A 25,942-nucleotide genomic window follows, 5' to 3' on the forward strand; every position below is an offset into this window, starting at 1 on the left:
CTGGATCTCAGCTTCTGGAAAATCCTACAAGATTTTTCAGATTTTTTAAAAGTCCATTTCTAGACCATAAAAGCATCATTCTAATCTAAAATTGCTTTGGAATGTTGATAAAAGGAACATGGTCCCTTTTAAGGACCGAGTGGGGACAAGCTTCTGGCTCCTCCCCTGGACAAAGAGCTGCTTTGGGCACTGGCCATTGCTTTGCAAGATCTTTGCAGGGTGGTTTGTGTGCTGGTACCACGTGGAACTAAGTTGATATAGTAAACTGTGGTAGTAATGACACAAGCTGTGTGTTCTGGTAGAAGTTGAGGTTAGCAGGATGCTGACACTGCTGTGACTGCTCATACCATGAACCCACAGACTTCTTACTGACTCAGGCAGCTGCCACCAGTTCTGCAGTCCTAGAGAGATGCTTATGATATCACTACATGCAGGACAAGAAATTTGATGCTGATATATTCTGAGATTAGCTGGAACCACAGTAAAATCCATAAGGAATGCTTCTGTGTAATCATCTGTGTGATTTTGGTGTAATTTAAAGAACATTGTAGCTAAAAAGAGGAAAAACAGGAAAGAAAAATGAGTTTAAAATATTCATAGTATTCATAGAATGAATGATCATGTAAATTGATGTTTTCTTGTTTTTAGAAAACAGGAATAAATGGCTAGTAATGTAGTTTATTTTAAAAAGGCACAAAAAAGTTTGTGTGCTTCTACCATTTTTATCTCTAGAATACCATATAGTAAGTTTAGGTACTAAAAAGATAATTTATTTAGTACCAGAACAAATCATGCTTGTGTCACATTGTCAGAAGCAGAGATAGCTGAGAGTGTAGACACAGCAATTGACAAAAAAGTGACATTCAGAGATCTTTGCTTCCAGTTTAAAACAGGAAAATAACTTAGTAGTTTGTTACAATGAAACCATGGCTTATTGTCAGATTTTGAAATAGAGAAGGATCTTATATTCTTCCTTAAAAAATTATTCTCATATTATGAAGAAAATGGTTTAAATAGGTTTTATAATAGATTATAAAACCTATATAAGATTACTAACTCTCCATGAAATTTCAAACTACTGGTCCTTCAGTAATATATATATATTATATAAGATTACTAACTTTCCATGAAATTTCAAACTACTGGTCCTTCTGCAAGGACCTAAGACATATTATGGGATGATAAATACTCACAAAACCCCTGAGGGACAAGACTGAGTTTATACCTATGTCACAGAAAGATAAATTTTGGTAGGAGATACACTTTGACTCGCATATTAAGGAAGTGGCCATGGAAATGCTAAGCTTTTTTTCCCATCAGCTTGTTTGCTGAGTGCTCTGTGGGTAAAGTGGCATAGCTGCCTTGTCAGTTCACTGACAGAACATGAAAAACTTGCACCAGTGAGACTTGTTTGGCCATCATTTTGCAAATGTCATCGTAATGTGCAACTCCTCTGTCTCTCATCGTCTGTGTTTTCTCTGGCTGAACAAATTTGCCCTTACAACCCCAGCATGCACATAGCTCCTGTCAAACTGTGTGTCCTTCAGCTTAGCAAATACATTGCAGGCACTCTGCTCTAGGTACCACTGCAATTTTTTTTGCATATGTATGCATTTTTGGGTAAAATTAAAAATTGGTTTTGATCCAGGAATGTCTCCAAGGTTGTTTCCTGATCTTGGCAGAAACCTTTATCTTTTAGGTATAAATACAGCTAAGATATACAAACATATTTAACATTGCATATTGAAGTACTGAATGCCTGGTTTTGAAAGCAGGCATTTCTTTGTCTAATATTTTGCCAATACCTTTTGTACATTACAATATTCCTCTAAACAAATTATTTGTTACTAAATTAGAATGTGCTGTCAATGATGTGTAAGGAAATACAGCTTCTTTGTATCTCCCTAAATATACTCTTCAGAATTTACTAATAAGTATGGCTCTTTTTGAGAATAATTATCACTGTACTACTGTTTTTCCTGACTCCTTAGGATCACTGATAATTTCACATTTGTGTTTTAATACTGAGAAATGCCAGAAAAAATAAAATCCATGGGTAAGTATCTTCACTTCTATGTGAAGAGTAGGCTTTGTTAAAATTATTTGGATTTTAGTCAATGCTTTCTTTCCAATATTTCCTCCAGTAAAACAGATGCCATATCCAGACTACCTTGAGCTTGCTAATTAAGACTTAAACGTTTATGCTTTATCATTTTTTATTTTCAATTATTTTATTTTTTAAAAAGTTCTTGTAAAAGGAAAACTGTAATTTATACTTAGTTTACTGTAAAAGTGATTTTAAGTCTTCTTGAAAACCAAACTTGACTTGCTTTAGATATTCAGCTTATTTTGACTGATAGTGTCAGAGTAAATTATGTCATTGCAAACATGGCCAGTTCCTCAGATTTGGGACTTGCTTTCTTCTGTTCCCTTAAGAATGTGCTTGAATGTGAACATATGAGAACCCTCAAGAGAAATGAACTTCACTTTCATTTACAGATCAGGAAACTGATCTCTAAGTTATTGTTTGTACTAATGACAGAAAATAAATTACTAGGAAGAAAATGACAAGAGATTACATTGGATTTCTCTGTGCTGCTTGGGCAATTAGCTGATGTTGTTGCCTCTTGCTACTTCATCAGCATCCAAAACCCTGCACATGATGTAGGCTGGAAAGGATTTTTGGTGGTCATCTCCTCTAACATCCTGCTCAAAGTGTTCACTGTGCCCTTCCTGGTGAGGGATTATTGCTGAGCTCAATAAAACCCTGCCCTGGGGTTTTCCCCTGTGCTGGCATTAAATATTTCTGTATGTTCCTTTTCTGTGTTAAGCACCGAAGCAGATGGCCTGTCTGCCTTGGTCAAAATTGGTAGACTTTGGTCCCAGACTGGTGGTGTGTTATAGAATGTTCCACACTTGTAGCTTTTTCAGTGAGAAATTAGGTGAAGGATGAGATCTTGAGAACTCAAAAGATAAATTTAAACTACTTCCGTGCATGTGCAGAGAATATATTTGCTATGGGCAGACATGCCTCGATAACCTGGTCAGTTATTAAAATAATATTTGTTAAGAGTATTTTTATGTCTCTGTGTACACAGAGAAATATATATATAAACACATATACTTGAAGTGGAAAAATTATTTGTCCAAGTATGAGGGAGCAACCAAAGTATAGTGCAGTGTACAGTATTCACCTTTCACATTTTTTTCTTTTTCCTATGGTATTTACATGTTTTAATTATTTTTTCTACAGATAATGAACACTTACATGTAAATGTTGAATCCAGTTGACAAATTGCAGGCAACTTGGGGTACTAGATCAATAGGATTCCTTATCTAAATTGTTTGCACGTTAGATTTCTTTTGTAGGACTGAATAATTTGGATAAATGACCTTTCAAATGGTAATTCAATTTCTGTAACAACTGTTGGGTGATGGTACATAAAAAGTAATAAAAGCCTTTAGCAGTGCCCTTTTCTGGAGCTTGTCACAGACTCTACCTCTGATAGTGAGTGACACTTATTACTCAAGTCATATTTTCTTAAAAGCTGTGTCTTTGCTGAAATTGTGTGTGAAAATATACATTCTCTTTTTAAGTTAATTGTGTGGTGGTAAAATCAGACTCTGCTTTGGTTTTGTTACTAATAGAATGTTTTAAGTGCAACTCATTTTTCTCAAGTTATATTCTCAAAAACTGAGGTCACCCTTAGAAATTTAGCTTATATTGGGAAATCAATTAATTTGTAAACAATTTAACTTTGGTGTCATAAGAGAAGTTAATTCTAGGTTATTTGCATGACAGCTACACAACTTGTATTGCCATGTGCATGTTGACTGAAGCTTGTGTGGGACTAAAATCACCTCTACCAATACTTGGATTTTTGATGATCTAGGAATTTGAGACTTGCCCTTTGAAATGCAAATATTGTGTAATATAGACACATAAAAATGAAGAGTAAATACTAAATTATAGATGAAGTTACTTTTCCTGATTCTCTCTGACTGGTACAGCCAGGAGAATTCAAAATCTAACCTTTATAGTCATCTAGTCATACCTCTGCCTTGCAAAAGAAAAGAAAAAACATTTAAAGAACAGGTATCACCCAAGAAGCCAAATCTTCCAATATGTCATCCTTATTGTTTGAACTGTGGAGGTTTTTTCTTATTAAAAGAGAAATTGTATTTGAGTAAAATCTTGTAAACTCTCATATGGACAAATTTTTAGAACCATAAAATTAATTTGCTGACAAATTATGAAAAATATTTTCATGTGAGCACCTTTTTCTTTGTAACTTGAGACAGTAGTGATACCCTGAGAACTAATTGTTTATTTTTATTACTCATCAGTCTCTTAGATTGAGATGTATCTATCTATATCTATATCTATATCTATATCAATATCTATATCTATATCTAGGTATATATGATTCTCAAGTTCCCCCTTTCTAGAATACAGAAGTGTTTCTGTGATTTCAGTAAGTGTTACCTTGGCTTTGTTTGGCTTTCTATAAAATGTCTTGTGATGCCACAGAGAGCATAACGTTTGTTAAATATAGTTCATAGGTAAAATACTTTTAATAATTGATACAGACAATGGCATGAAAGCAATTTGGGAATACTGGCTGCTTGGCTGGTTGGGACAGCAAAGGTCTTACAGTTTCACAACATGGATTTTACACCTCATTTGATCCCACAACTAAATTTACTCAGTCTAATGTTCTTATTTGCCTTTTCTTAAGTTCCATTTGTCTGTTTGGACTCTTCCCAAACATAAGTTCTTCAGACTGGTTAATTATCTCCCTGTTTTTATGATTGAAAAATGCATAGTGCCCTGGAACATACACAGAAACTGTAATGAATAAGGGTGGTAGATCTTTACTCCAAACTAGCAGAAATTGTTCAGCTTCTTGCCTTCTGTAACCCCCAATAAACCATTTCACCTCTCCCAGTAATAAACGGGGTGAAACCCTCGTTGCAGCTGTCCCTAGTGGGACTGTCCACTCCCCTCCTTTTGACCATCAGTTTGACTTTATTGGAAAATTGATTTCAATATGAGTAGGCCACTCCATCCTGAATAAAAATACAATAAAATAATTATTAAATATATGAGTTTCCTCAAGTACCTTTTTCTTCAGTGTCTGAGTCCTGGATGTTTTTCCATTTCTGTGATTTTTTTTTATTAGAAGCCATTATACTTGCAAAACATTTAATGGGTTTCTGATTGTTGCAAAGGAAATAATTGTGCTAGATAGGAGAAATCAAAGCCTTTTAGTGCATGAAAGTACTTAGAACAATTACAAATTTACGACTGCAAGACTTAAAGAAATGCAGTTTATCAAAATGAAAGCTTGATACATTTTCTAAATACTGAGGACACTTCAGCAATTTCTTAAATTTGAATATTAGTGAGCAAATATCTAAATAAAGATAGTGAGAACTGACCTTTCTTTGGGGGAAATGTAGTTTTGATGTTGGTAAATAAAGGATGTCATAATTAAGACTACATTATATTTAATGCTCTTTTAATTTGATGATGTCACAGTCTTGTTTGATTAAAAATACTGTTGCCTTCTGAGCTGTAGTAAAGACTGTTCTGAATTATTATTCAGTAGAGGTCTGTGATAAAGGCTTTTATAATCAATCACTTTTTCAGTTTTATTTTGGCTGAAAGGTTGATTCTTTAAGTTGCTTGGGAAACAACTGATTGTACCTGCCTCTGAATGTGGGAAATTGTAACAATTCCCTAGAAATATCATTGCTGGAAATGGTGTTCTTGGGGTTGGCATTAAAATGTCAGTGCACCAACTGTTCAGAAAGCTGCTGAGTTTTGTGATACAAATGTTGCCATCTTTCAAGCATAAGCTAAGTAAGTAAGCCAAAAATGCTCTTTTGAGACCCCATTGGCTTCCAAGCTTCACTAGGAATAGTTAGATAAATGTGACTCCTGTTTTAGTAATTCATGTATTTGCTTTGTTACTCTCTATAAAACTTCTCATTAAAACTTTCAAAAGAAATGGTTTTTATGCAATTCTTAAACCCTTACATCAATATCGAGTGTACAATCCAGCATTTACTGTGTTTCCCTTCTGTTTTTAAACAAAAATCTGAACATCTGAAATTCCTGAATGTTTTTGAAGCAGGTTTGTGCATTTACAAACAGATGGTGTTTTTAGGAGCCTGATTTTCCTGCCCAAACTTCTAATGAGTGCAGTCTTGCATGGAAAGTAGGTTTTTTTGGTGAAATTATTTTTTGGAGGGAAAAAAAGGAAGTGTGCTATGGTACTGCTAATAATGTCAAGATTGGGCTCTGGTTTTTAAATAATAATCTCCCTACTCTTGAAAAGTTTAACCTATCCCATTAGTGCTTACTGTTCTCTTGTTTGGGATAAAGAGGTGCAGCTAACACCTCGGAGCCCCAGAGCCAGTGTATCAGTGATAAAAGGGATTTTTGTAACAAGAATCAGAGTAAATGAAGTAGACTTTTTGGTTACTATCATCAGATGATCCATCTGGTTTCTGAGCCTTTGGAGTTTGTATGTTGTGTATCCCCTGTAAAAAAAAAAAAAATCAGGTGCTGCCCTGACTTCCAGGGTATGAATTCTTATTGACTTTAGCATTTTTAAAGGACAGTTTTACTCTGGAAGTGAATGCTAGTGATCCAAAGGCCACATTTATAAAGCTTTCCAATCAGTTCTGAGGCTTGTGCATAGTAGCTTTGCTTCACAAAGTCTAATTAGAGATCATCTAGTCCCATCCCCCCCTCCACCATGGACAGGGACCCCTCCCACCAGAGCAGGTTGCTCAAGACCTTGTCCAACCTGGCTTTGAAAAATGCCAGGGCTGGGGCATCCACGGCTTCCCTGGGCAACCTGTTCCAGTGTCTCACAGTAAACCTAAACTTCTCCTCTTTCAATTTGTGCCCATTACTCCCTGTCCTATCACTACAGCTCCTGATGAAAAGTCCCTCTCTGGCTTCCCTGCAGGTCCATTCAGGAACTGGAAGGTTGTCATGAGGTCTCCACACAGTCTTCTCCGAGATGAACAGCCCAAACCTTCACAGCCTCTCATCACAGGGGAGGTGCTCCAGTCCTCTTACCAACTCCATGGTCCTCTGGACTTGCTCCAGCAGTTCCATGCCCTTCTTATGTTGGGGGCACCAGAACTGTAAGTGCTATTCCAAGAGCAAAGTACAGGGGGAGAATCTCCTCCTTTGACCTGCTGGCCACCCTCCTTCAGTTGTCTTCAGTTTAGTTGTTTGTAGGTTACTTTCCTTCCACTTAAATTGTAGTACCATCTTAAGCTTTGTATATGTTTTCTAGGTGTACTTCTGTATGAAACATTGAAGCAGAAGCACTGAAGAGATAAGAGAATGTAATTTGTGCACTAGTACCTTTTTTAACCTAAGTTTTTAGGTGTCACTTTTTGTCTTGCTAGGAGTTACTGTAGTAACAGTTGCAAATGCAAATCTTTTTTGTTTTTGCTTGAATTTGCTTGAATTCTCATTCCAGTGGTTTTCTTTGAAGATGCACTAATAAATATTCTTTAATAGATGAAAATATCCTTGAAGAGGAAATGCATTTCTAAAGTGTTGTAAATGTCAAAGCAAGGATGGAGGTAAAAATTATCTCTGAACTTAATATTTCTATCAGAAAATTCCCCAGAGGGAAAGAAGCTTGCAGAGAGCACTGATAATGCATAAATACCTATGCTGATTCAAGAACTGATCTTTGAGATCTGATGCACATTAAGGTTTGTGGAAGGTCGTATTGTTTTAGGCTACTTTGTTTCTCCTTGTATTAATAAATTCCTGGATGTTATGAAGGAATTGAAACACTGTTTCCCTGTGAGCTTCTCTTTCTAATCTTGTTTGAGGTCTCTAATCAGTGCATGAACAGGGGTTTTGATCATTGTAATTCCTAATGAAACTTATATTCCTAATGAAACTTATATTCAGAAGGCGCATGTTCTGCTTCCTCCATCCATATGCTAAAGGGGCCTACACAGATATTGTACATGGAGGAATACACAGGGAGAGTAATCTGTTAATTGTGCCCATGCTATTAAGCACATGGCATTGCTTTACTCTACAAAATATGTGTATTCTTTAATATTTTATAAAATTAATCAAGGTAGATTATCAAATTACCAACACATTTTTGGCTGCTACCAAAAACCCCAATGCAGACATACATCAGAGAGTAATAGAATGCACCAGGATACATGTTATCTGTGAATAAACTTGTCTGAGAACCTCAGAGTATATCTTGTGGAGGAACATAAAGTGCTTACATGGTGAGAAATGAAAATCAAGGTTTGGTATGCTGGAGAGCATTCAGAAAAACTGAGGGAAGTCTGCAATGCTGAAGAAGTGCTGGAGTAGGAAATTAAGTTGGTGCTGAGAGGAAAGCTGGTGAGTAGATGTGGTATCTTACAGAGGTAGAAAGTAATATCAAACTCAGACGGAATGATGAATAAAAATGTAATGTGAATGTAAGAACATATGGAATTTGTAAAGGAGATTGTTATATCAGAATGAAGTACTTTGCCAAATGTTTCTTGAGAACCTGTTGATGCTTGTTTTTACTTACAGTGACCAAAAAAGAATACTTGGTAGGTTATCAGCTTACAGGTTTTTCATATGATGTAGCAGCTCTGGGGAACAGTAACAGGACAGGTAATCAAGGACAGGTAGCAAGTCCTTGTGGCTCTACCAAATTGGAATTTTGGAACCCTTCAGCTGTTAAATATTTTATTCTAATATTTTACTCTGAGTTTAATACTCAGAATGTCTCTTGGGATGTTATTTCATTTTCTGGCTTTATATACTTTCCCTGAAATGTGGGAATATTTGCGCTATGAGAGGCACAAACATAAAAGAGCAAGGTTGAATACTGAAGGCATCTGTTGTTCTCAGTAGGAATAGGATCCTGAGGGAATAGATGATCTAGCTGAGCTAATACAAATTTTGAACTATGACAGATTCATTGAAAAGAAATCTCAAATAGAATTCTAACTTAGAATGCTCTGGAAAAAAAGTCATGGACCTGCAATATTCAGCTAATTATTGAATGAATATTTGTCTCTTTGTCTTCTCTTTTGATCAGCTGTTTCTTTTAGCATTATGTTCCAAGACTTGGCTTAGGAGTCTGTGTCCATTGGGTCTCCAGTTGCCATCTTCTGGCTACTCCTTACTTTTATCACAGGCTGAAATGTAATTTCACAAAGCTTTCATGTCAGCATTCTTGCTTAGTTTTCAAATTTTCCTCAATTTTGGAAATACACATAAGATTTGTTAAACTACATGCTGAAATAAAATTGTATTTATTGCAGGTTAGAAAAATGAATTTCAAGTAGGAATACTTTGAACACCATGAGTGTCCTTCCTTCTCACAGGCTGGATTGAATAAGATAAAACACAATAAGAATTGAGATAAGTGTTTCTTTCAAAGCAATCCTCTCTTTTTGTATTTGATGTACTTCTTACTCTTCTTTGCACCCAATTTTTAAATGCTACAACTAGTCTAGGTTGAAATGAGCACTTCTGTGACTTTATGAGACTTGAAATTTCATTTCTAGATTGGTCACAGTTTGTAAGTCCTGCTGAGTTTTTTGTTGTTTTGTTCTCCCCACCTCCAGCTTTGATATCTGGAAAGGTAAATTAAAAGCTCTCAGTAATTTTTGTATATCCATTTTATACAGTTTCAATAAATGATGTTTTCCCTGAACTTCAGATCTCTTCTTTTGAAGCTGGCATGATCACTTACATAACAAGCTTGGGAAGTAATTCTGGGGTCACTCCTGAGACACTGTCAGTTATGGTACTCTGCTCCAGTAGCTCGTGACCATACTGTCATGTAATGGGAAACGCTGTCTCTTCTCTTATAGAGTGTTTTGTTTTCTTAATGTGCAAGTTTATCTAAGTTAAAACCCTCTTGAAAAGGGTGGGAGGGGGAAGAAAAGCTGATGCAGTTGTCTCATACAGCAGAATACAGGCCTGTAACATTGATAAAGTATGATTTTTGTTTTGCTGCAGATCTCGTTGCTTTCATTTCTGGCCACAGAATTCAAATCAAAACCTGAATGTGGAGAAGTGCAGAGTAGGATGGTCTCTTCCTGTCTCCCTTCCTTAGTCTTCAAACTTAGAAAATTCACACATCCTGTTTCCTGGTTAGTAGGATTTCACTACAGTCTAATATTAATGGATTTTCTCCTACAAGTAAAGAAGAAAAATATCTAAACCACAAACCCCCCCTAAAAATTGTCAAGTGTTTTTTATTCTATAAGCCACTTCTTTACACAGCTCTACTACAACAACTTTTGTTTAATTATTACTGCTTTTGGGAAATCACTGTACGATTAAACTCTGCCACTAAACTTGCCCACTGAGTTATCAAAAGGAAAAAAGAAAAAAGCAGAAAATAATTTTTGGTCTGCCTTCTCAAAATGATGGGGCATCTAATTCTTTTAATGCATCTTGTTATTGCAATTTTAAAATATGGGAAGCTATTTAAACCCCAAAATAGAAGGAAAAATCTGTCTATTGTATGTATAAATGCAGGAAATAAGCATTTTAGTTTTTCAGGTTTGGTGGGACATTCAAATTGCAAGAATGACAAGAAAAATTTGTTTTGCCAAGGAGTCTGAGCGATGAAATTTTTGGTAGGCCAAAATTTATTTTCTAGGGTGACTATTGTTTAGTCTCTGAGATTCAGAAAAAAAGTTGTCTTTTTTTTTTTCTTTTTTTTTAATTTTAATTTTTTGGGGGGCTATCCACTGCAATTTAATTAAAATTTAAAGCATTATCCTGATATGCACTTTCTGATAGCATAAATATATTTCTAGGCAAATTATTTCAGGGTTGTTTTTCTTACCAGCCTCACTCACACAGTCCCAGCTGTTTTAAAATCATCTGTTCTTCAATATGGATCATTCCTGCAATCCTGGGTTTTGTTAGAAGTCTTTGTTGTTAGAATTAGAGTTCTCAGATTCTGCACATGTTTACAAGAAGTCATAATCATGTTTGACTTTGACCTTCCTCCCCAGCCTTAAGTGCAGAATAGAGCAAGTGTTTAGTATGTAGAACAAAATAAAATTGCTAGAAAAGCACCAGAAGTTCAATGTTGTTTTCTAAAGAGTCCTGATATTTTTTGCTGGAAAAACGTCTTGGCATTAATGATTTGATTGTTTATGCTTTTGTTTTCTGCAACATTTTTGTTACAACTTTTATAATTTCTTTTTAGAAACTCAGGATCTGAATTTTCACCACCAAATTATTTGTGCCATTTAAAATGATACCCTTCAAACCCAAGGGAAGTGGCAGGAGGAATTTTTGCACTTGGTTTAAGCTAACAAAAGAAGATCATTAAAATTTGATCAACTTCTTTTTAAATAAAGCACTGCTGGAAAAGGAAAAGAAATTGTTCCTGGCAGATCAGATTTTTTTAAATTTTATTTTTGATATCAGATGGTAATAACTATGCACTAGATTATGTAGTAAGGACCTGAGAAATATAGATTGTTTTTTTAACTCCTCTTTGGAGAAGCAAATGAGGTCTGGACATGTCCACAGAGTAAACTAGTTCTGTGTTACAACAGATGAGAGTGGTTCAGAAAGTTCACAGTCTGGAAAAAAAAAAAATGGACAGGAGGTTCAGGATGAGGCAGAGGAAGAGCCCAGCCCAATAGTTCACCTTTAAGAACTAAGTATTGATACAAATCTGTCTTTTTTTCCCCATTCACATGCCTTAACTACTTCAGTCATAGCAATGTCTTGCCTGATTTAAAGTGAATATTGATTTACTTTTTGTCTATGGGTATGTACATTTTGTTGACCTGTGTGAACTGTAAGTTCACAATGGGTGAAGTCCTGGGAAATTGTTCTCACACTGCTGAGCAAGTTCAGAAGTTGGCATTGCTCTTAAATGATGACCATGAGACCAACCCTTGTGGAAAAGTCACAGGCAGGAAAGTAAACTGCAAACAGATACATACAGTAAGAGAAAGTTTTATGCATGAACTCTTACTGTGGACAAGAGGGGGAATGTGCTTAACCTGATCCATATGTTTACAAAGCCATGAACTTATTTTGAGGTTATTTAAAATATTAATAGTGTAAATATAATTTTAAAAAATTATTGCAGTAATTTCAACAGCTCATATGGGTATGAGATATCATAGTGTGGCAATTTAATGACTAGAGACATTCAGGAAAAATTTGGCTTGCATATCATCCTCCCTAGATAATATTGTAATCTTCCCTGAGACTGTAGGACATTTGAAATAAGCTGTCCTTGTATTGATACTATTCTGCTTTTAGAGATCACTTGCAAGGCAGTCACACAAACCACTCACAGCTTTTTCCCCCTGGTGGTTTTTTACCTTGAAAGATGAAATGTTCCAAAGAAGCCAAAGCAATATCTACTAAAATAGTGAGGAAGTCCTCTGATTGGTTTCAGATTAATGTTTTGCCTTCAAGAAAAATTAACATGTTAAGACGTCTACTACCCATGTGTTTTAATCTTTTTTTTTTTGTTCTTTCATTGGGTGGAAAACCAAAGAGATAAGGTATTAAAATGGGACCTATCCAAATTATCTCTGAAGATATCATATGAAGGAGTCTAGATAATGATAAGGTAAAATAATGTAAGATAAAATGTGATTATTAAATCAAAAGGAACTTGAGGTTGAGAGTGGAGTTACCTAAAAGAAAGGATTGAAAACTGTATGACATACCATAAATACTTGAACAAAATTGCTAAGGGCATCTTTGCAATTAAGATGCTTATACCTGACAAGTTAGCTGTGTATTGGATATTGTAAGGGATGGTTGGGAGTTTTTGTGGGGTTTTTTCCCCCTCCCCTCAGTCTCGTTCTTTGGACATAAGATAACTGTAATAGCTTTTTTTTTTTCCACTGAGGAGCTTATCTCTTCCATTTTTAATACACTTCCTACAGTAAAGATAGCTATCCTGTTCTGATGGGAAAAAGTTTGATATCATAATTTCTGTAATATAAAGCATGATTTCTATTTGGTGACTGAAGGTCTATATTGAGGCATAGACCAGATGATATGAACTAGGAAATTTCTGCAGGGCTTAAATAGAAGTAGTATTCATATCCACCATATAAGACCTTATAAAGTTTAAAGTTTACCATTGTTCTTCTCGTGAACAGATGTTTTCTTATTCTAGTAAACTTCTCCTCACAGTGAGAGATACAAGCAGGGGTATTCCTCTGTATCTTTATATTCCTGAGTATCAGTGTTGATTATATAATGTATGTCTGTATTATATCAAAATTATTATCCTTTGTACTGATCTGTAGAGTTTGGAGTCTCATTACCAGCCTTTTACTTTTCTTGTTCTAGGCTTCAGAGACAGATATTTATTTTCAGGCAATTGATGAAGTTATTCTTTACTCACCTTGACCATATACAGGTTATTATCATTGTCACTGACTTGTAACTTTATAGTAGCTGAGTTCCTAATCACACTGCTTCACTTCCTTAGGCTATAGAGCTGAAAACCAGTTTGTGTTTATGCTTAAGGCCTTTATTTGATCACATCTTAGAGTATTGTAGCTAGGAGATTGCAATGATTTCATACTCAGTTTCTACAGTTTCCTGAGGTCTCATGCACGTGGTCCCAACTACCTGCCTTACCACTACGTAAGTGTTCCCACCTGGGAGCCCAAAATTGTCTTTCACTGATGCCTTTGGGTCACATGTGAGACTGAATTCCCTGGTTGCTCTGTTTTCCTGCTTTTAATTTTGAAGATTTACTTGGACTCTGCCTCTTTTCATCACTGGTTCCTAGGGACTGATTTGAAGTGGCATGAAAAGGGCAGATGAGGGAGGTTTGCCCGAAGCCACAGGTAGCTGTGGCCATTCTTGTCATAGAAATGGCCCTATGGTTGCAGAAGAATATATGGTAGAAGGTAGGGAAATAAATGATACTAAATAGATGATACTAAATGATACTAAATACTGTATCATGAAGCCTAGATGAATTTCCAGTTGGAAATTCCAGCTGGAAATGATAATAAAATGATTTTTCCAAATTTTTTTTTGACTGTAATGAAAGTAAGAGTGCAGAGTAGAAAAATTATTTTGTAGTTTAGAGTGGTAGAGTGTTGAGTGCATTTAAACCTTTCTTATTACTCATGAGCAAGGTTCAGCTCAGGTTTATCAAACCATAGATATGATCAGATCAATTCTAAGTCTATTTAAAATGGTTTTCCTCTATGTCAGAGTCAAATTTTATATACTTTGTGTGACAGCTCATCAGCTGTATTATGTGGGAAGAAGATCTAGGGGTCCTTATTACAATGAGAACTCTCCTGGATAATCTGGAGTAGACTGGTAACTGGTGATATTCCCTACAGAGCATTACTGAAGGATTCCACAGGAATGCTGATAAAGTGTTTTTCTTCTCAATATCTGCAGGACCCTGCCAGGAGGGAAAACAGACCACAGACCTAGCAGTGTGGCAATTTAACTTGCTCTCAACACTGGTACTTCATATTTAATAATTAACAGAATCAAATTTTGGATGAAGGAGAACTGTTGCAAAATTGCTTCAGCCAAGATGTGGGCTTTGAAGAAATGTTTGGACTTTGGTATCCCCCTTCTGTCTTTTTCCTCCCTGAGGTAGTAGCTGCAGTATATTCACTCAAATGCATTGCAATTCATGCCAGATTAAGGATGTGAAAACTTAAGGATATGCACTTTTCAATCTTAGATTGAAATTTTAGAGCATTTTAATTAGAGCATCAAGCCATAGCTAGCATAAAAGGGGAAAGAAAATGCTTGAAAACTATGGGGAAGCCCTTGACTTAGAAAAAAAATCTGGGTTTTGACCATTTGTGGGAAATCCTAGGGGCATATAAATTGCAATAAGTTGCAACAGATAGTTATTGAAGCTATGAAGTCTACCTTTTTTAAACTATATATATATATGTATGTATATATATTTCGGGTAAGCATATATACATACATAAGTACATACATGCAGTGAAAACACGCTCCCTCAGAATATATTTACTTACTAGCCTAAGCTGTACTAGTTATTGTACTTACAGAATTCTCATGGCTGATTTGGTGCAATGCTTATTCTATTGTCTCAAGAATGCTGCATACCCAATATTGCCTGGTTTGCAGCCAATTTCTGATACTTCTCTCTTTAACAGGTTAATGTAGGTTTAGGGGTCAAAACACAACCTTTACACTACTTTTATTTTGTATGGACATGATATGGATATGTTTTAGTAATATCAAATCTCAAAGATTTATGGAACTTATTGACTATTACAGCTATGATTTCTGTGACAGGAAAGATGATTCCTTCTTTTTTTTCTGTTCAGATTTCTCTTTCATTAAGTATAGATATAAATATGTGCGGAGTCTGACAGAATTAAATGAGTTACAAGAACTCTTTTCTCTTGAAGGCAACCCCCAACATTCCTGTAAATGGAACTAAGATAAGAATCCAAAGCCACCAAAAAAAAAACAACAAAAAAAACCCAAAAAACCAAAACAAACGACCCTCATATACTTGATATTATTATGCCTCAATCTTTTTTTTTTTTTAATCTGAGAACACTCAGAAATAATATGTTTCTAAGTTGAAAGGTATGACCATACATACAAAACAGGATCTGTATTATAAGGAAGATAATATTTGAGTTTATTGATAATACTGCCCTGCAACTTTGCATACAATTATTCAATATATATGGAACATTAAATGTTAGTACTCTGGCTTCTGCAGTGAGAATTTTACAGTGCATGCACAGAAGTTAATGTGCAACATGAAAACTGCATTATGCCATTTTATGTTCCAGCAGGTAAATCCCAGTCTTGTTTATTCTCCAGCACAAAGCACGGGCTGGCTGTAGGAGGTCAGGCTGGGAAGTTGCTCATGTTTGACACTGCAGCTTTTGGGAGTGATGAATATTTAATTAGGCAAGTGTGGACCGTGGGGGAGGTTGAGGCAGCTGTAGCTCCTGGTTGACTGTCTGCAGTATCATCTTAGAGCGTTGTGTGAAAATGAATCCTTGGGGTAAGCTTCAAGGACACTGAGTAGGTAAAAAAAAGGCATTCTGAGAGCAGCTAGCTGAGGGAAGGTGGGAATAATAGAGACAAATGTTTTAAGTATTTCTGGTATACTGGTCAAAGATTCTGGTGGGTTAAGCCAACATGTTTTATTAGTTTACGTAAATGTATTAGAAAATTCAGTTTGAACCTATAGAGTCTGGGACTATAACAGCAATGAAAGTAATTTATTTTATGCAGGTATTAGCTATCAGAATAGAGCACATGTATAATTTGTTGATATTATGCAAACAGTGTGAAGTAGCAGTCATTTCTCTGTAGTCCTATTTTAAACACAGCAACAGAACTGTTTGAAGATATTATTCTTAGCAAGCTTTCAGGAGAAATTAAAGACTAAAAACAAAAGCAGGAAGACTGTATTAATTTTCAGTAGCATAGGCCAGGATAAAGAGTTCTTACTATTTTGTCTTCCACATTTAAAAACATTGCATGCAGTTTGGATAAGTAACAGTTGGGCTAATTGGAAGGTTTTAATTCTGCTATGAAGAGTATAAAAAAATTAAAGAAGGTAAATAAGTCTGTAATCATAACCAGGGACATTGGAAGTCCCCTCACTCTCTGTCCTGGGCTCTGGGAAGTTATTGTTGCTACAAGACAGAACCAGATCATACCCACATCCCATGTAGACATACATTTTAATATGGAATGCATGGAGCAAGAAACAGTTTCATGTTCTTTGTTGTCACTATAACATTCAGGACAGACAACAAAGAACAATAACCATTTTAATCTAAGTAAATTTAGCTAGCATGTTACTGCTAATCAGTTAGGAAGGGAACTTACGCCTGCATCTCAGCTTTCCCAGCTCATCTTCTAGCATATAACCATATCTGGTCTGTGTTAAAATCCAGGACTAAATTTGAGCAAATGACGTGCAAGAGAATTTTTGTTGCTATTCACTGGCTGTGGCTAAAAGTGGTAGCTGATATTTTCATGGACATCATGAATAATTTGGAATTACTTCTGCGGTTTCCAATGACTTCTGTGATGAATGACTCTCATCTTGCTGCATCCACTTGAATAATGATGGCGAACTTGGGACACCTCAGTGCACAATACTGTCAAGTCAAGAAGTATAAGTCCACAGAAGAGCTATTAAAATAAATACAGCAGGGACTGAGATTTAAGAGGACCCTTACTTTTATGACAGGCAAGGAGCAACTGAAGAGAGATCTGATGATGGTCATCTACTTGTGGCAGCTGTTTATTATGCTCTATCGTAAACATCTTGCTGTTACCTTGTGCTCTCCCATCTGTTTATTTCTGCCCATCTGTTGTTGCTTGCCATGTGCTTAGGTTGTAAATATCACTGTTGTTTGAAATAAAAAGGTTAATAATCCCTTGATTTAAAAAAAAATCCAGTTATTGAATTCAGTATTTGCATTAAGAAAAAAAAGCTCTTACAAGCCTCAGGAGTCAACATCGAGGAAACTCTGTACAGGTTTTCTGTGCTCCTGGATAACTTCCTGTGGTTACCCTTTCTGATGAGGTTGAAGCATTTAATTGAGTTGATTTTTGTTGTAAGATTTCAATTTGCTTTTAGTCAACAGCAAGGGCTAGTTCAGGAGGAAATTTTGATTTTTGAAGTCAGAGGATTGTGTGCAAATGAAAGAGGTTTACAAGGCAAATTGCCTGCAAGAAGCCAATCAGCTTGTGCTCTGTATATGTCACTTCAGCTTCTGCTGGAGATTTTATTCCCAGACTAGCAAATTTATATTTGGCATGCACTGTCATCCTTATTCTATGGGTTTCTTCTCATCAAATATTTGTAATGTCTTTTATTTTTCTCTCCCTAAACTCTTACATGTGCTTTTGGCATTTGAGCCTTTGCCATTGTTACTTAATATGAGAAGAGGCATATTTAATTTCTTTTGGAATATTTTAAGAGATTTTTTAATATCTTTTTTAATAAAAAAATCTGTATTTAGTAACTTTTTCTCTCTCAAAACATAACTATAATGCTAGCTAATTCACCATTTTATACCAGTCTGTTACAGTGGTCAGTTCAGAGACATGCAATGTTTTTGGGGTTTCTCTTTTTTTTCTTTTTTGAAAGAAGAGTCATCCACATTATCCCAGCAACCTAAGCAATCTAAAAATCATTGATTTTCTTTAATTATTTTAGAATGTGTTTTCATGTTGCTGTTAATGTATTTCTCTTTTGGTTTAAAGTTTTTTGGTTTTTTTTTATAGTGAAATACTATTCCTACACAGGAAGAAGTAAAGCAATACTGATACATACTTGCCAATAATGACCATCTCTGAACTACAATATTGGTGTAGTTTTTTCTTTTGTAGTGTTAGACTAAAGCTTTATCAGTGTGTACCCTCCTCTTAGGATGGTTAGGTTGCACTTCAGTTGACAACAGGTGGGCCTGGGACTTAGACCTGTGATGCTGAGACCCTAATCCAAGTTATAAAAATGCATGTGAAATTTCATCTTTGGACTGAATAGAATTTAATTTCATACATTTTTGGTTTTGCATTGCTTTCTTGCCATGGTGACAAAGACTTTTAAGATTTGTCTTGTAGCTTTGTGTAAAAATCCTCACAGGAAGAAAATATTTTATTATTATAAATTAATTTATCCTGACTGCACTATAGTATCCTTTGTACATTCAGGAAAGTGTTTACATTTTGCTTTTAAGCTTGACTGCAGCTCTTGACAGTCTTTTACAAAGACTGCATATGTTTCCTTCCTAGCCATTTCATTCTTGCCAAGCACTTCAAAACAAAGTAATTTTGTATTTTATGTTATCCTAGGAGCCCATGAGCTGGACTTGGTGAAATGATTTGAAAATCCAGTTTACTTTTTACTTTTACTTTTTCCTTCCATTTTTTCCCCTAATGCCTGAAAAGAACTTTTATGTATGCATGTGTTTTATTCTTCCTCCATTTTACTTAAATAGTGTTTTTTCTAAGTACCTGGTTCCAAAGTCAGAATTTCTAGGAACTGATGCAGACTCTTCTGACTACAAGAGGATCTGTTTTCAAAGGGCTTTAGTTCAGCTCTATGCATTATAAATTATTAGGGATGGACCTAGCTTGTCGATATAGAAGATATTTTTTTAGCTCAGTATAAAGAGACTGGCTCTGTCTGGGAACCTTAGTGTGTCCTGTCAATTAAAAAATATATATAAAAGGTACATCATCAATATATAGAAGTTGATATTATCCAACTGTCCTTCATATTATTTTACAATATTTTTCAAAAGTACCGTGGTGGTTTTATTACAGTTTTCTATTCTAACTTTCCTTCCCCCTTTTCTCTGATCTGCTCTCTTGATTTGGGGAAAAAACCCTTTAATCTTAGTTAGTCTTTCCTGCTGACCAGAGAAATATTGGGAGATAGATTTAGATCCAATGCTATCAATATACTTCACTGATTGTTAAAAAAATATCTTAGTGTAACTAGTCAAAAATCTTTCATGAAATCTTCCTTAGGTAGAAATTACTGTTATTGCTGTATTGAAACATAAAGGCTTAGGAAACAGTTTCAAACAGTTTCAGAAGTGGTACATCTTTATTGGAGGGGTTTTTTGGGTGGAGGAAGAGCAACACATAGTGTTGGTGATTCATGCTTATGGCTTTAGAAAACCAGTACTTCAATCGTTTAGGCTTCATTTATTTTCAGTTCCTTATTTTGAAGTAACACTGCCAGTGAAAATTCTATAAAACAATTGGTGATGTCAAAGGATTGAAAAGGTCAAGGACTCCAGCTCAGAACCATTTGCATTGGCCTCATCAATCTTCTTCTAAAGAATAGACAGAGGCTTGTGCTTTTGGTATCTCTTCAACTCTGCCAGGTATTTAAGGAGCTCTCCTTTCAGAGACCAGAGGAGTTCAGAAATTTGTAAGGCACACTGGCATCTCCAGTACCTCAGAATTTGATGGGTTTTGTTGGAGGGGGTTTGGTTTGTTGGTTGGTTGGTTTGTTGGTTTGTTTGTTTGTTTGTTTGTTTGTTTGTAGGTTTTTGTGGGAGGTTTTTTGGGTTTGGGGAGTCTTTTTTGGGACAGTTTTCTTTGGTCAAACTGTATTGTGTCTTTTCAGATAAAACTGTGCCAAGAAATTAGTTCTTCCTTAAATGAGTGGCTGTAGGAAGTAGTACAAACATGAAATACTGCAATTTGCCCACATCCTTCTCAGACTAATCCCTGTGTTGGAGTAACCTGGGGGCTTCTGTGAGCTATTTTATTTTGGTTCTTTCCATTATCTGTGTAGCTTCACTGGAAGCATGACAGCATGCTTGTGTTTCAGATAGCAGACACAGAAACTGTGTCATCTAACTGCAACTCTGATAAAGCTTTGATGTATTGTGTCTATAATGTATTTATCTCTGCTCACTGCATAATATAGACAATAGCTTGAAGATGTGCATTAGTGTTTATTGTAATTTTTTTAAAGGCATTCACCAAAATGTTTTATGGTCAGTGCTGTCATAAAATTAGATCAGTTGATGATTTTCTTCTGTTAAGCTTTTCCTTAATGGGTTGTCTTTTCTTTTTTTTCTTTTTTTAACTGTATTAGGCATTACATATTGCATCACCCTCTAATGCAATAGAGCTGTTCTCTATGAGGGAAGTACTCCAAGGGAAATGAAAATATTCTTTGGATTCTGTGGTCATGGATGTAGACTACAGCAGATAATTTTTATTAATAAGAAATACTTCTCAGCAAATTGGAAAACAATGAATTGATAATGGAATAGTAAGGAGTACAGGTAGCTTCCTGACGAGACTTTCTTGGAAACATTCTAACCACAGAATGCTAACTGTGCCAGAGCCCGTTTCCCAGCTGCCGCAGGTCAGGGGGCTGGGAAGCAGGGGCAGCTCCCCGCACAGAGGTACCCGCGGGGTTTCTGCCTCCTTCTTCCCGCTGTACAGGTGTGCAGAGCCCTGGCGTTTGCACGACCTTCGGGCAGGCTACGGGGCCGAGGCCGACGCGCAGAGAGTGCAGGTGAGGGAGCCCCGCCCGCGCACGCCTCGGATACACTCCCGCCGGTCAGGCAGGGCCAGCACCGGCCCCTCGGCCCGGGCGGGGCTCGGCTCTGCCCTCAGCCGGGCTCTGCCCTCGGCCCAGCACCGCGGGAAGGGAGCGGTGCCGTGCCCCGGCCGGCTCCCACCTGCTCGCGGGAGGAGCGCAGAGCGGAGCGGCTCCCGGGGGCGGTGCCGTGCCGTGCCGTACCCTGCTGTGCTGTGCTGCCTGCGTTGGGGCGGGCCCCGGCACCGCCCCGCCCGCCGGGCTGCGCGCCCGCGGAGCCGCCCGCGGCCAGCGCCTGCCGCGGGTCCGGCCGCGGCGGGGGCGCCGGTGGCCGCGCCAGTGCCTGCACTGCGCCGTGCCGTGCCGTGCCGTGCCGTGCCGTGCCGTGCCGAGCCGAGCCGTGCCGAGCCGAGCCGTGCCGTGCCGTGCCGTGCCGTGCCGTGCCGTGCCGTGCCCTGTCCTGCCCAGCCGTGCCGTGTCCTGCCCAGCCGAGCCGTGTCCAGCCGAGCCGCACCGCGCTGTGCCGTGGCAGCGCCCGCTCCACGCACCGCCGGCCGCCGCGGGCTCCCTTGCGCAGCCACCCGAGGTAGATCGGCGGAGTTTGCTCGGCCGTGAGGAGGCGGCGAGGCCGTGTGAGGCTCTGGACTGCCCCAGAAGTTTGCTGGCAGAAACTGTTCCCTGTATTGGCAAAGTCGTCAGGCTCTCCTCAGAGGAATACCCCATTGCCTAAGATGAGTGGCTGTAGGAAGCGGTGTAAGCGGGAAATAATGAAATTTGCCCAGTACCTTCTCAGGCTAATCACAGGTTCTCTTCACACAGGTAATGACTGTTTTTCTCTGTAGTCGAGCTGTTCAGCATGATAACGAGAGAATTGCCTAAGGATAATACAGCGTTGTCATTGTTTTATATTATCATTCCTTTCATCTTATAAATAATAATAAAAGAAGATCTGTGAACTACTTTGTGGCTGAGCATAATGAAAACAGAGCAGAATCTGATGTTACAGTGTTTAGACGGTCTGACATTCTCTAAGCCTTTACACACACGAACCCAAATTGGGATGTGAGTGTACATGGTTCCACCTGTCCACCTGTATGTGTTAGCAGTACTGCAGAGAAGACACATTGGTCATAAAGGATGAATCTTATGTTTTTTATTTTCCCTGTTTCTTGGACTGATATTCTTTGACAAGCACACTACATTCTCTTTCTCGGAGGCTTGGTTTTGCTTATCTAAAGATGTAAATCAGCTGCAATCTGTCAATGGGTTGTTGTGGTATCTTGTATGAAATTGTGAATAACACTTGTGCTTTGCCCTTAAGGAATTTGAAGCATAGTGGTTGTCAGCTTTCCTTAGGTAATTTTTCTTTTGTAACCTTGGACTAAGTGTGCAGTACCAGGGAAGGTTTCTAAGCTGGACTGAGCAGATGCTGTAGCTTTCTTATCACTTTGGAAAATATACTTTTCTCACAATTCAGCATTTTCTGTAGCTGTTCTCAACAGCTGACAAATATGATAACTTACATGATGTCATTCTGTATTTATAACATATAATTGTGCTTCTTTCTAGACTTCAGTTACTTTTTTTTCCCTTGCAGAGTTGCAAGTCCAGCGTCAGCAGATAATATCCAATTATGCTACCACGATTGTTGAGAATTAAAAGCCATTTATTTAAAGTCATCTGAAAGTTTCAGCTGGTTATTTTAATTTATTTGGTGGTGGTGGTGGTGTGTCGGCTATTTGTGTTTTTTGTTTTGGCACTGATGAACAGATTTGAGAGCAAAGTTGACTCTTTAGCAATAATTGGAAGAATTGATGCATGCAATTAACCAGATTTGGGATTACAGTGCTATAAAATCATAGCACAAACACTGACAATGCATACTTCATAGGATGCTTGTAACTTTGGGAAATCTGACACAGCTTTTTAATAACTTTGAGTGTCTGGTAACAGAATTTCCCTGCCTTTATTTTCTCTATTGTTCCTAGTCTATCATAGTTTCTCTTTTGTGAACTGCATCAATTCACATTTTTCTGAAAACACTGGCTTCTTGCTCCTGTGGGTTGCTATGGAAATTAAATAATATATGATGCAAGAAGAAAGATGTGTTAGAAATTCATAGCAATACTCTTTTCACAAAGTCATCCGAGCTTTTCCTTTCCTATCTAGCGAATGATGCACACACTACTCTATTTTTCAGATTGACATTTGTGCTGCAACCTTTCTGAGCTCACAATTCAAAACCATTTCCAAGACTTGCTGTGGATACTGATTCATATGCTATCACTAAAAGAAGTTATTTTTTTTACAAGTAAGCAGCATGTATTCAATGATAAAAAGCCAAGTGGAGTGGCCTCAGATGTGTTTCCTTAAAGTCAAGCAAACAAGCAAGCAAAAAATCCCCACTCTTCCTAAGAGCTGAGATTCTTCTGAGGAGATTTTCAGTTTGTTTTTATTACAGGTAATGGCATCTTACTACTCTTATTAAGTTAATAGACTTCATCATGTTCAAATGATGTGGCAAATGAGATCAGGATAATGTGATAGTACCTGAAACGCCAAGGGAGGTAGAGCTACACTGTTAAGCTCTTACATAGCCCAGTCCTACTCAGTAACCTCAACTGTTGCAAACCAGTTACTCTTCAAACTGAAAAATCTAATGCATAACTTATTCTGTTGATAATTAGTTGATAATTAATTAAGATGAATGAGAAAGCCTAGCTGAAAGTGTTAGAAAGTTATACTTTGTATATTTAAGATACTGCTGTTTCTATCTTGAGCATTCAAAAATTTAGGGTAGGTATCAGAAACAAGGTGTACTTATTTACCTTAGAAGCAGTCAATCTCCTCATCCAAGTGGCCAATTAATTTCAAAGTGTAAATGTTTACTAAGAACCACAATGGTAAATGTAATTTAATTTATATGTTCATGGCTTCTAGTTTCTTTTTCAGGTGTTCCTTAATATTTAAATTATACTTAATAGTTTGGAACTACACATTCCTGAAAATACTTGCACTGAGTCTAATCCATCCCTTCTTCCTGTATGGGTAGGCATGTTGAATATATACTTAAACTACACATTTGTACAAGCTGTGCTGCAGCTGGTGCGATTACCTTGATCAGAAAACAAAACAAAGTAATGTGGGAGGGAGACTGGGTCTACTGGCTAAGGAGTCACTGTTGATTACTGGTTCCATAGCTTGTGTTTCATAACCATTTATAGCACTACAGACCTGTTCTGTGGTGAATCTAAATATTTAAAATAAAAATGGTCTCATATAGCTGTCTGTAATAATACATAAGCATGGACTTGAACTTCATAGTCCACTCAGCTGGAACCAATATTAATGAAACTACCCCCTTGCTTGAAGGTAAATGCTGTATAAATCTTTACAATGGGTTTTAAGTGGCACTCTCTGCATGAATACATCCAGATCTCTCTCATTTTTTTTTACAGCAAGTCACTATGATTGATAGCAAAATGTAGTGAAAAGAAATAGTCTTTTAAACAAAGTTTTTAATTTTCCATGATTTCTGTTATATATTAAGTTGATGTGCTTCCACAAGTAAAACCTATTGAAGAAACCCTCATTGAAGATGGCAAACCAAATATCAAACCAATCCCTACTTTGTTGCCTCCTGCCTCTTGACTTGCAAGCACCTGGTCTTTAAAACACTGTCATAAAATCTTGGCACTGCTCTTGAGAATGTTTTAGTTTTTGGATGCAACATGGATTTTTATATTATAAATAACAAAATTAATCATTTTGAGATCAAGAAGTAGGTCACATTATTTTAAAATGGAGGAAAAGTGATTTCAGAGCAATGGCTATGAAATTGTTCTTAACCATCACAACTGATGAAAGATTAAAGAGATGATAGAACCAAAACCACCATTGAATTCAGTGGTAGATTTTCACAATTGCATCAATTGCATCCCTTTCAGGTATGTTTATATTAAATGTCTGATATGACCTATGCATATAGGAGGCCAGGTTTTACAGGACAGATTCAAATTCCCAGTTAGCATATATGTATACAGGGAATGAAGTGGAGAACAACCCTGGCTGTGAAATTGTTCTCTGTCCAACCAACTGAAGTTATATCAAACTTCTAGGCTTTTGTAGATTAGGTTAGGGATTGATGTGGGGTTTTTTGACTTCTTTAGATTTTTCTGGAGATTTTGTTTGTTTCTTTGTTTTTGAATCTCAAGGTTGATAAAATTGGTGTAAAGTCGTATTTATCAAAGGCTTCATATTTTCCTTAGGTAAAAAAAAGCAAACCATTTAGTGAATGCAGGTTGTACTTCCTGATGGCATGTTCTGTGATAAAACAGATTTCCAAAGGCAGTCTCTAGTCCTTCATTTTGCCTCTTTTTTTGCACAGAAATGTTTTCTGGCCTACTGCCAAGAGGAATATATCATCTGAGCATAGCTCTGAAGCTGTGGGAGGCCTCACAACTGTACTCCTCTGACTGTCCTATTTCATGTGCTTATCACTGCCAAAAGTCTGAGAGTGTTTAGGACAGTAGATTATTCTGAATTCCTTCATGGGCTACTCCTTGGTAAATCCAAGAGGAATCACCTTTTTTTGAATGCTGGTCCCTTGACTTCTATGGTGCATAATATAAGAAATAGAATAAATTAAAAAACAAAAATTATGCAAAATATCAAAATAATCTTAAAAAGTATGAGACAAAGAGAGCAGATAAAAAGATGTTTCCCCTTTTTATGCAAACAGGATATAACATAAAATTATTTTAAAAGGTCCTTTTATCTTGAAGATATTATGGAAAACCTAAAATGTCATCATCAATAGGAAAAGACGTTGAATGTGTTTCCAAATGCCT

The 25,942-nt window shown here is 36.9% G+C and overlaps 1 protein-coding gene across 4 annotated transcripts in view; it reads left to right on the forward strand.

Moving 5' to 3' along the window:
- KCNIP4 (potassium voltage-gated channel interacting protein 4) overlaps positions 1-25,942 on the forward strand; it is a 389,884-nt gene that overhangs the window by 80,749 nt on the left and 283,193 nt on the right. The window contains exon 1 of one of the 4 annotated variants that reach the window (XM_036381677.2): positions 21,583-21,911. The exons of the other annotated variants lie outside the window; for them this stretch is intronic. Within the exon in view, the coding sequence (XP_036237570.1) occupies positions 21,824-21,911 (88 nt within the window). The 5' untranslated portion in view covers positions 21,583-21,823. Of the gene's footprint in view, positions 1-21,582; positions 21,912-25,942 lie in introns of those variants that run through there. 4 annotated transcript variants of the gene reach the window in all.

This window comes from Molothrus ater, chromosome 4 (assembly GCF_012460135.2).
Source record: "Molothrus ater isolate BHLD 08-10-18 breed brown headed cowbird chromosome 4, BPBGC_Mater_1.1, whole genome shotgun sequence".
Classification (NCBI taxonomy): domain Eukaryota; kingdom Metazoa; phylum Chordata; class Aves; order Passeriformes; family Icteridae; genus Molothrus; species Molothrus ater.